Genomic DNA, 11,965 nt, shown 5'->3' with positions numbered 1-11,965 from the left:
TACATACATAGACTGATACAACCTGACTACTTTGCAGTGCGATTTGGAATGACGTGAGTGAGGAAGAGGCCGTGCCCCTGAACAGTGTTTCATCGGACGCCCAGTGCTTCACCGTGGCCTTCACCAACGACAGCATGTGGGAGGAGTGGAGCAAGTGGGTTCTGCATCGCTGCGAGGGGAACAGCACGGAGAAGCTGGTCAGCGTTCTCCACAAGGTCTGCCAGAGCTCCAGGTGCCGTCTGGACATCCCCTGGACGCGGAGCTTTTACCGGAAACTTCTGGAGCTCATCAGAACTCGGATTGACAAGTGCGGTGACGACGACGACGATGTGCGGAAGAGACTTGAGACGTTTGCGTCTATTGTGGCCAGCTGATGTTTTCGTAATTTTTGGGCGAATGCAACTTAATTCCAATGGAAAGTTTTTGTTATCAGACCAAAATCTCTGTGAGATTGTTTGTTATTGTACATGTCTATAATATAATACATTATGTAACCTATCTTTTGAAGCAATGTCGTCTGTGTTACATTAACACACATTACATTACATTGCACATTGCTCATTCACATTGCACTCCTGTTTTGCATTTTGCAATTTACTTTCCACTTTACTTTTTTATATTCATTGTTTATATATTTGTATCGTATATATTGTGTTTTTTGGTTCTTATGTGTAGTACTTTTCTTATGCTTAGTACTTATTTGTGTTTTTATGTTATGTGTAGTACTTATTGTGTTTGTATGTTTTTATGTTTACTGTATGCACCTTCACACCAGAAAAAATTCCAAGTAGGTGTAAACCTACTTGGCAATAAATCCCATGCTGATTCTGATTCTGATTCTGATGTATTCTGTCTACACAGGTAAAAGCTCAAAGATCAGTTAATATGTGGATCTATCTCACACACATGCACAAATGAGGAAAGACCTTGTCTTTTACATGTGTTTATTAGGCTACATATAAAAATGTCTCTATTACATAGTAATACATGAACAGGAATTGTATACAGACTACAGTGTAGAGCTGCTTTGAAAACAAAATGGTGAAATCTGATGAATTGTTGAGCAGGTGAACAAGCTACTGCATTGGAGGTCTTTATTGTTGCATCTTTCTGTGAAAGTGTTTATGGTAGAATACATTGTTTGACATATAATGGCTCGGTAGGCCGTGCAAAATCATTTCTGTATTTTTAGATGAACACTGACCTCTAATTAGTTTTACATAAAATCTTTATATGGAAACTAACCTGTAGTTGCACTCAGATCATACATCCTGGTTAAAACAATAATCAAATTAATCAATTAATCAGAAACGCTGCAGTGTTCGTACGCTTGTAGCCTACTAGTATCAAGTTATTTTATAGGCGAAGACACAATTTTACAAAAGCCATATTCTGTCATGGTAGTAATATTAGTATTTGAAGCATTTAAATAACAGATAACATGTCTAGATTATCTAAGGTTACACCGGTTCGTTATGAATAATTATAAGAAATAAAGCACGTATTCTGACTAGTGTGTATGTCATTTCTTACTTTGTGGCTATTCGATTGGATTCTAGAACCTCACGCCCCTTTCTTAAATTTTCGCGCTACTATTTCACGTCATTGACAAGCGACAACAGGCTTCCCATGTATTAAGCCTGCTAAATTAATAAAAAGTCATTGAGAATTCAATTACACTAGTAAATGAAATCACAACAAGTTGTAATTTATTATTTCGCTTTATGTATGATCTATCTATTTGTTTAATTATGGAAATGCCATTAAAATACTTTCAGATAACTACAAAAGATCTCTTTTTTTTTCTTTTTACCATGAAGGACCCCTGAGGGTACCCAACGAATCAATGGCGTCTGTGTGCACTTGTATGCTTCTCCCAATGTGATACTACTATAAGGCGAAGTTTGCCGAATAGAAGCGTACACCTGTGATACTGAAGATAAGGTAAAACAAAACAGCTTCCTGGTGAAATGAATTTTTCAGTGCATGGTGTATTGAAGTGCATGGTGAAGAGTGTGCTGACATGTGATTGTGTTGTCTGGAGACATCGAGTTAGCTAACTCTGGTCACAAGCCGGTGTTGTTGGTTAGCTTGCTAACTAATAACGTTGTTACATTGACGCTTTGCACCATTGTTAACATTAGCTCAAGTGTAACTTGGTCACAGGGCTATGAAGTATAGTTCGCCATACAATGCTATTGATTTAACGTATTCTAGTATTTGAGCTTTGTATCATGTTGTATCCGTTATAGCTAACATGAACCTTACCGAACATGACTTCTAGGTTTTGACCAGACGCCAGTCATGACTGACACTGAGAAGAAACCTTTGGGAGGAGATACCTCCACTAAAAACACAAGCAAGGAGATGGAGATGGAGAAGGAGAAGGACAAAAAGAAGCGATCTCGAGTGAAACAGTTGCTGGCAGATGTCAAAAAACAAGTGGACTTCTGGTTTGGCGACGCAAACCTCCACAAGGACAGGTTTCTGAAACAACTCATTACCGAGTCCAGGGATGGATGTAAGCCTATACGTTATGTTTCCCAAAATAAGCCATATGTACCGTTAGGAATATATATGACCCACATCTTCCTGGAAATGACTGTTCGCTTAATAAATTATAGCATGGTGACTGTATCGTTAATTAAATTATCTCTCAATCTTTCTTTGTATGTGCTCTCGTGTTTCTGCACACAGACGTAGACATATCTGTGTTGCCAACATTTAACCGAATGAAAAAGCTCACCACAGATGAGAAGTTGATTGCCAGAGCACTGAAAAACTCATCCACGGTAGAGGTAAGCTTAGTATTATATCTTTTAATATAAAATCTGTATTCAGCTTGTTGTTGACACTGCTGTTGCACTCAACTGAACATATCCATATTAGTTTCATTTCTGTCAACCTAAGCCTCAAATAAAACTAACGGTGTATTTATATTTGTTGGATGTTGAAAATAAACTAAAATGCTTTTTGAATAAGTTATATCATTATAGGTCAATTTATGTGTCATGTATTGCCTCAATGTCATTAATTGCCTCAATGTCTGTTTTATAGGTCAACCTTGAAGGAACAAAAATCCGCAGGAAACGTCCCCTTGGAGAGGATCCAAAAGATGTGGATCAGCGTACAGTCTATGTGGTAAGTAATGTTTTACTTTGTAAAGGGAACAATCTGTTACTAACCACACATATAGGGCTCTAGTTTGAGAGCTAAAACGGCTGACGGAGATCGCACACTGTTGCATAAAAGTAGACATGCGTGAGAAAGAGAGGCAAAGGTGTGGTCCAAGGCATAAAGTAGGCAGAACCAGGTAGAAGTTAATTACTGAAGAGTTTGGTTAAAACTGACCCATAGCATTGATGGCAATCCCTTTTAAACTAAGTACTTCAGACGAGATTGCAATGTAAGAAGATGGCAATATCGCCACGGGCTCTGGACAGTGTAGTGCTTCTTCTGTTGCTCAGATCAATCATATTCGTTGACACATAACTGTAGCTTGTCAGATATGTATGTTTTAAAATGACCAGGCCATATCCTTTCCCAGAAGCTCTGGGACCGGTGAATCTCTGCACAAGTGTAGCAGGAGCTCTGGAAGCTACAATTATAGCTATAGTTCCAAAGAATTTAGTTGTCCAGAATATGGCCATTTTCTTACATTGTAGTTTAGTCTGACTGTAGTTTAGTCTGACCCATTCAGTTTAAAGGGATTGCTCGACAATGCTATTGGCCGGCTTTAACCAAACCTTTTACTAATGAACTTCAGCTAGGCTACGCCCACTTAGTGCCTTTGATCACACCTTTACTGCTTGTGCAAAAGTGCACATGCGCTGCCGTTTCCGCTAGCCATTTTCACCATCAAAATAGGGCCCTCAGTGTGAAGGCTCTTGTGTGATATAACCCAGTGCTGATGTGTGCCCCTTAAATGACCTCCTTCCCCAGGAACTGCTGCCCAAGGATGTGACCCACGGCTGGATAGAGCGAGTGTTCAGCCAGTGTGGCAGCATCGTTTACATCAGTCTTCCCAGGTACAAGTCCACTTACCATCCCAAAGGTTTCGCCTTCGTTGAGTTTGAGACCGTGGAGCAGGCCCTGAAAGCCAAAGAGGTGAGTGACGTCACTGCTAGCGTCAGTAGCAGGAAGGCTGACACCTAGACAGGAACATTCCAGTAAAAGAAAGCATTCATCAGCAATGGCGGATTTTTGAATTGCACTATATATTTAAAGGTGTAGGCTGAAGATTTAGGGTGATCTATACGCAGAAATGGATTACAGTATTCACAATAATTTTTTCATTAGAAGTCGTTTAGTAATCAGAAGGTTGCTGTCAAAGCGTCCTTGAGCAAGACACTGAACCCCTAATTGCTCCTGATGTGCAGTGTGCCATCAGTGTAAATGTAAAATGTGTATACATCCTTGTAAGTCGCTTTGGATAAAAGCGTCTGCTAAATGACTAAATGTAAATACCTGTCACAACTAATTGTTGTGTTTTCGTTAGCTTAGAAGTATTGCTTCGTATCCACATAGGAAGCGGGTCCTCTTCCACAGAGTCCACCATGTTGCACCGCCATGTTTCTACAATATGCCAAAACAGACAAACCAAAACACTGGTACTAGAGGGCCTTTTGCGTTTTTTTTTGCACTTATCCCACAGCTAGATGCCACTAAATTCTACATACTGCACCTTTAATGTTGCTGAAACATCACAGATATTCCATAAAACATTAATTTCACAACACTTTAAAGACATTAGTGTGAGAGTAACCGTTAAAGGGTTAAACAAGTGTTGTTACACGTTTATTCTCATAAGTTATCTGTCCATTCCCTCATGCTTGTAAAAGCTTTTAGGTGATGTAGCTGTGCTGTCTGTCATGGAAAGAACTTATAGATGACATGATTAATGATTCAGCCTCTCCTTAAGTTTGACTGAATATTCAACAAATGTATTCATATGTTGATAGGTAATTAAGATTATTAATACTGTAATACTAATGAATGAATAAATTGTGTATACGTTTGGGGCTTTTTTGCTATGGTAGTTCACTGTAGAAGACATCCTGGCATAGGCACATGACACACGTAGATGAGTGATGGTGTGGAGGCGCTTCTTGGGTAGTTTGACTGATACAGCAAGGCTGATTTTTCTGAAGCTGTGAGTCTCTTTCTTTCTTTCTGTGCAGATGCTGAACAACCCACCCGGGGATGCCCCACGCAAGCCTGGCATCTTCCCCAAGTCCAGGAAGAACAAGCCCCTGCCCCAGCTCACAGCGGACGACTCGCGAGGTACCAGGCTCCAGAAAGCTGTTTTAGTAGCGTGACTGTGGCGCCCTAATCAGGCAGTTTGTGAGAGTTTGCCCTCTCGTAGGGAAGTTTGTGAGAGTTTGCCCTCTCGTAGGGAAGTTTGTGAGAGTTTGCCCTCTCCTAGGGCTCAAGGTCATGGTCTTGGTACTGGGTTTAAAAAAAAGAAAACACACGCTGTGTTAGGTCAAGATGTTTTCCTGCCCTGATTATCTTAAAGTGTCTCTTCTATTTATGTAAGGTGTATATGGAATAGAAGTAGTTCCACATAGAGTGCCCTACACATGAGTAGTATGAAGGGTGACAGTGACAAACATTGAGGTGATGAAAATGCATTTGAATGGGAAAACAGAGGGGCAAAAATGGAGGTGAGATAAATAATGGAGTGATCATTTATCAAGTGGTTTGATTAAAACAGTCGTGATATAATGAAAATTTGGAAACGGCTAGAATTTTTATAATCCTACCAAACCTCCAAGTTGGAGTATGCAAAAGGTCACTCCCTCGACCCTTGGAACTAGTGTGTTGGTGTGTGGTATGACTTGTGTATGGGTACATGTGAGATGATTGTTGGTGTGTGGTATGACTTGTGTATGGGTACATGTGAGATGATTGTTGGTGTGTGGTATGACTTGTGTATGGGTACATGTGAGATGATTGTTGGTGTGTGGTATGACTTGTGTATGGGTACATGTGAGATGTCCACCATTCTGCATGTCTAGGGGGAGGAGAGCTGCATGGCCTTAGATTGCTCCATTTCCATGAAGCGTTTACAGTGTTCTTGACCTTCTGTCTTCAGAGGAAGACGAGGACGAGAAGAAGAAGAAAAAGAAGAAGAAATCTCGCAGCGCGCGGAAGGAGGGTGCCACTCAACCCACGGCAATGGAGACGGCCAATGAGCCGGAGGAGAAGAGCGGGAAGGCGGAGCCTGGAGACGTGAAGAGCCACCAGCCGCGGCCAGATGGTGGCGCCGTAGAGCCCGAGGGGGGTGTGGAGAGGGATGGGGAGAGGGTGGGGGAGGGTCAGGTGAAGACCCCCGCTAAACGTGCGGAGAAGAAAAGACGGAGGTCCCAGAGCACGGAGATGCCAGAGGGTGGCGGGCAGGACGAGATGCCCGCCAAGACGAGACGGAGGTCCCAGAGCACGGAGAAGCATGAGGGTGGCGGGCAGGACGAGATGCCCGCCAAGACGAGACGGAGGTCCCAGAGCACGGACAAGTCAGAGGGTGGCGGGCAGGACGAGATGCCCGCCAAGATGAGGAAGCTGGAGGAAGAGTCCGAGAGTGAGATGAAGGGTAGGTGATTTTTGAAAAGAACTGTAAAATAAATGATGAATGTATGTGTTTTATCCCGTTAATCTACAGACAAATATCTACAGCAGTATGGTGCGGGAGAATTTCTTTTATGTAATGTTCCGTTTATGTTCCCTGTTGACTTGACCATTACCTTTGTGTTTTTTAGCATTTTGCTGTACCAGTTCATCTACAGTAAAAGTCTAGACGTGTCTGTGTTCATCTGGCTGACTGTGTGTGTGTGTGTGTGTGTGTGTGTGTGTGTGTGTGTGTGTTCAGATTCTGCGGTTGAAAGCGAGAAGCAGGAAGATGTAGATGAGAAGAAGGATGACTCCCTGCTGAAGGCCAAGAGGAAACGCAAGAAGAAGCACAAGGAGCGCCTGAAGATTGGAGAAGAGGTCATTCCTCTCCGAGTGCTCTCAAAGTACGACACACACACACACACACACACACACACACAGTGAGTCATACTCATTCTTTCTTTTTTTTTCCTTTCATTCAAACCCGCACGCACACACACGCTCCTGCACACATATATGCATAACACACGCGCACTCACACCGACACACACACACACTCGCATGCATGCACACAACCACACACACACACATACACACAAATACTCACACCGGTGATGTTCATTTCTTCCTCTTTCAGTCAAAACACACACACCCTCACACAGGATGCACTCACAGGATGCACTCACATAGTGTAAACACTCTCTGACCAACACAAGCATGCTCAGACCAACTTGTAAACACTTGTAAATGTAAACACTTGCATATGCTCACACTCTCTATAATAGTCCAGGCAAAATAGCGTTTTACGACAGACTTATTGTAAAATAATTTTTTTCAGCATAGATCATTTCTATGAGGTGTCCAGAACAACATACTAAAAGTCCTAAGAAATCCTAGTTGAGGAAATATGTTTTATTCTCATCAATCTGAGATGTGTGCTAATAATGCATGGTAAAAATACACCTCAAAAATGTAATTTTACACAATGAAAGTACCCATGAAAAGTAAATTCTTTTGTATTACAAGTTTCTTTTGAAATTAATTTGAATATGCACATGAGCTCCACACTTAAAATATGTGTTAATTTGCCTGGCCTATAAACAGCACAACACAAGTGGTATCACCATAATTGACAAATCCTCTAAAGGGCGCCCTCTTGTGGTGACCCAAGGAATTGAAGTGAAAATTCCCCATGACATTCAAGCACTGGTCAATGCAGAATCCTCGAGTGGCTCCTTCCAACCAGTGGCAGTCCAGATAACCTGTTATGTTATCACAGAGCTGTAATCTGTCCGTTTGGGAGTTAAAAACCGCATTGAATTGGTTTAATTAGGAGTGTTTTGTCGTGTTAATTAGTTGGAACCCAGCACTGCAGCCTCTCTGGCCCTTTGCCCCCCTCACTGATCCATCTGGCCTGTCATCAGTGCTCACTGTCTTATTCTTGGTCTCTTTCTTTCTCCCGCTCTCTCTCTCTCTCTCTCTCTCTCTCTCTCTCCCCCCCCCATGTCTCTCTATTTCACTCCCTCACTGCCCTTGACACTGTTTTTCTCTCTCCGTTTCTCTCTCTCTGTCTCCCTCTTCTCTCTTCCTCTACCTTTCCCCCTCTCTCCCTCTCTCTCTCTCTCTCTCTCTCTCTCTCTCTTCCTTCCTTTCCCCCCCCTCTCTCTCTCTCTCTCTCTCTCTCTCCCCATCTCCATATGTGTGTGTGTTAGGAGGGAGTGGCTGGAGCTGAAGCACCAGTACCTGCAGCTCCAGAAGCACTCCATGGGCGCCCTGAAGAAGTCCATGACTGAGATCACGCCCCGGGGCAAGCAGGCCACCATGGAGTGTGACGCCGCTCCGCAGGACCAGAACAACGGTACCGTCCGACCCAACTCACCTCTGACCTCACGGCCCTCTGTAGACACACTCACAGCAACCCCGGGGGGCATTCGACGCACGTGGTGTAGTGACTAAACCAGAACAGTTAACTCCAAGCAAGCAGTAAACCTCCTAATAAAAGAGCCCTGTGGCTTTTGTCTGGCTGGGAGAATGAAGTCATAGGGCTCTTCTACATTTACATTTAGTCATTTAGCGGACGCTTTTGTCCAAAGCGACGTACAAGGCAGAGAACAGTCAAGCTAAGAGCAATAAAAAACATGGTGTAACAATAAATACTACTTTACATAAGAATTAGAAAAACGACCTAGAAAGGAAAAAGAAGTGCAGGAATGTAACTGCTGAAGTGTAAGTTAAGCGCTAGTCAAGGTGCCAGTTAGGAAGGGAGGTGCGCTCTGAAGAGTTGGGTCTTCAAAAGCTTCTTGAAGATAGAGAGGGACGCCCCTGCTCTGGTAGTCATAGGGCTCTTCTATTAGGAGGTGTACCACCCGCTCTGACCCATCCGGGTTAGTCACTAAACCACCTGGTGCTTCGTTAGAGCTCATCATTAACGAGATTGATGTGTGTCCTCTTCGAGTGCATTGATCTACATGTTTTTGTTTTTGCAACCCAAGACAACAATCAGGTCACTTTGAGGTCACTCCATGTGAACATTCATATTTGATTGATTCATGTTTGTTTGTTTGTTTGTTTGTGGCAGCTGAAGCGTGTAAGCCGGGCAGTAAAGAGGATCCCAAGGGCCCTCAGTTTGAGAGCGGGCTGATCGTCAAGATCACAGACACTCAGCCCCTGCCGGGGAAGAAGAGTGTCAAGGTACTCCAGCACCTGTGTTCAAATCGATTGATTTACTCCAGCACCTGTGTTCAAATCGATTGATTTACTCCAGCACCTGTGTTCAAATCGATTGATTTACTTATTTGGGGTCTGATTTCACTGTTTTAGTTTCACATTTCATACATTACTATTTCTCTACACTCATTTTGTTTCTTTGTATAAAAATAGCTGACGGTAGTGTTTCTCACTACATTTGTGTGTGTGTGTGTGTGGTCAGGACGCTCTGTCTGAGTTCTCCCCGGTGGTGTATGTGGACATCCTGGAGGGGGATGCAGAGGGCCACGTACGCTTTAAGACCCCAGAGGACGCCCAGACCGTCATGGCCGCTCAGCCCCAGCTCCAGAAGCAACACAAATGGAAACTGGAGATCCTCTCTGGTGAGTCATTCACTCACTGACTCACTCATATACTTACATCCCTCCCACACACACACACTTTACACACTTAAAATGGCACTGTCCTGCGAGAGACACACACTTAACACAGGACCCTCTGGTGAGTCCTCACACGCATGACACACACACACACACACACACACACACACACACACACACACAGTCACTCACACAGAGACACACAAACACACACTTAACACAAGACCCTCTGGTGAGTCCTCATATACATATATAACACAGTTTGCTTTTCTCTTTATTATTATGTAACGGCCCCATTTTTTTCCTTTGAAATTTGGTAAACCTGGTAATTTTTTTTTTGTTTTAACTTAAAAGGTCTCATAGCAGTAAGTAATAATAATACGATTGAAGAATAATTTAAGTGTATTTATTATTTTAATAATTATCATAAATACTAAACCAAGTTTGACCAAGTTCGGGCCAGACCTCTGGATCACCGGTTCTGTTTGTCAGGGTTTCATGTCCAAGGGTCCATATTTACCACTTCCTGGATGAGAGCTCCTATGATGACTGAATTATTTAAAAGCCTCTCGTTCCCCTCCAGTTTCATTCCCAGGACCTCAAAATGATCAATAAATATATCAAACGCACCCCAAACCAAAGCATCAGGGAAGAGCAGAACAATTGTCCACAATAATCAATATGCCATTGTCATATGTCTATAATAATATTTCTAGTCTTCCCAACAAAAGAAACACTGACTACACCTTTAACCCTGCTGGTGGCGTTTGGTATGTCCTTCCTTCATCCCGCTCCGTTCTTTGTGTTCCACGCAGCGGACCATGAGCAGAGGTACTGGCAGAAGATCCTGGTCGACCGACAGGCCAAACTCAACCGTCCCCGAGACAAGAAGCGAGGCACAGAAAAGGTTAGCTGTTCATGGCCGCACATCACACACACACACACACACACACACACACACACACACACACACACACAGAAAAGGTAAGCTGTTCATGGCCGCACACAACACACACACACACACACACACACACACACACACACACACAGACAAGGTAAGCTGTTCATGGCTATGCGTCTCTGAGTGGTCTTTTGACACTTTAGCACTCACACACACTCCACAGACTTGACCACAGGAGACCCAGTAAGCCGGTTTCTGAAGATTTATTGGGTCATTTCTTAGAAAGCTTGGTTTTCTGTTCTCTAAGCCCCATTTATTCTTTATTGTAATCCATTAACACATCAGATTGTATGATATAACATATTTATACCTGAGCTACGTTTCCTGTTCCTGGAAATTTGATCCCTGGGCAACAAGACGTGTGTACACACACACACATACTCACACACACACACACACACACACACACACACACACACACACACACACACAGACACACACAGACACAGCTCTTCCTAATGATCTTTACAAGTATTTGTTTATTTATCTAGAGACTTTTAGGCGAAGTGACTAGGAATACAGTACAGGAAAAAATTGCTTAGTGTGTATACTCCTTGGGTGTCAAACACATGACCTTTTAGGTGACCCTGGTGAGGTCAGCACCTCATTTGCCCTGGAGTAAGATCATGTGACTGGTTGTTTCTGGCAGCACTAAAACATGGTCTTCTCTGTGTTGTTCCTAGCTCATCGCCAAGGCCGAGAGGATTATTGTGGCACGGGCCAGGGAGGCGAGCAAGCACCTCCGCTTCATGGAGGACTGATGACCACACACACACACACACACACACACACACACGTACACACTCCCCTGGCACAGGATGCTCCTCTTGGCGGAATGTTGCATTTGGCTTCAAGTGTGAGTGATCTTCAGTGATGGCCTGGGTGTTCTTGATGATTTTGTAGACCTCATGTAAGGGGTCAACAATGGTGAATTCTTTTTAAGGGATACTGAATATTAATTTAACAGTTATCTGACTGCATTTTTATGCCCAGTTTAGATATTTTTATAAAATTCTGTTGTATATGTTGTAAATAGGAATTATGTTTGAAAGTAATCCTCAAACCCTCTTTGTAATGCGAAGTCCGGCATCTCCTGTGAAAGGCTGTGTGGTGTTTGTACAGTTTTTCAGTATTTCAGTATTTTGCTTACCCAGAGATCTTGTTTTTATTGTTTTTTTTTTTGTTTTGTTTTTTAAATAAACTTTCAAACAAGCCACAGAAGTTCATTGCTTCATCAGGATTGAGTGTTGTTGTTGTTGTTGTTGTTGTTGTTCTTTTGTTCCTAAAGGCTAGTCAGGGTGATAATATT

The 11,965-nt window shown here is 42.8% G+C and overlaps 1 protein-coding gene across 2 annotated transcripts; it reads left to right on the top strand.

The window, feature by feature from the left end:
• The first annotated feature begins 1,819 nt into the window (after positions 1-1,819).
• On the top strand, positions 1,820-11,869 carry larp7 (La ribonucleoprotein 7, transcriptional regulator). 2 transcript variants are annotated; one of them, XM_031584714.2, is made up of 14 exons: positions 1,820-1,944; positions 2,285-2,521; positions 2,698-2,798; positions 3,058-3,141; positions 3,943-4,107; positions 5,181-5,283; positions 6,098-6,474; positions 6,541-6,592; positions 6,869-7,013; positions 8,322-8,467; positions 9,188-9,300; positions 9,539-9,698; positions 10,511-10,602; positions 11,340-11,869. In XM_031584714.2, the coding sequence occupies exons 2-14, from the start codon at positions 2,305-2,307 to the stop codon at positions 11,415-11,417; spliced, it is 1,833 nt and encodes a 610-aa protein (XP_031440574.1). In that variant the 5' UTR covers positions 1,820-1,944; positions 2,285-2,304; the 3' UTR covers positions 11,418-11,869. The 2 variants fall into 2 exon arrangements, with proteins under 2 accessions (XP_031440574.1, XP_031440573.1); XM_031584713.2 differs by having other exon boundaries at positions 6,098-6,592.
• Positions 11,870-11,965: the final 96 nt, after the last annotated feature.

Source organism: Clupea harengus, chromosome 18 (genome assembly GCF_900700415.2).
Source record: "Clupea harengus chromosome 18, Ch_v2.0.2, whole genome shotgun sequence".
NCBI lineage: Eukaryota > Metazoa > Chordata > Actinopteri > Clupeiformes > Clupeidae > Clupea > Clupea harengus.
This window is presented reverse-complemented; position numbering and strand designations above follow the sequence as displayed.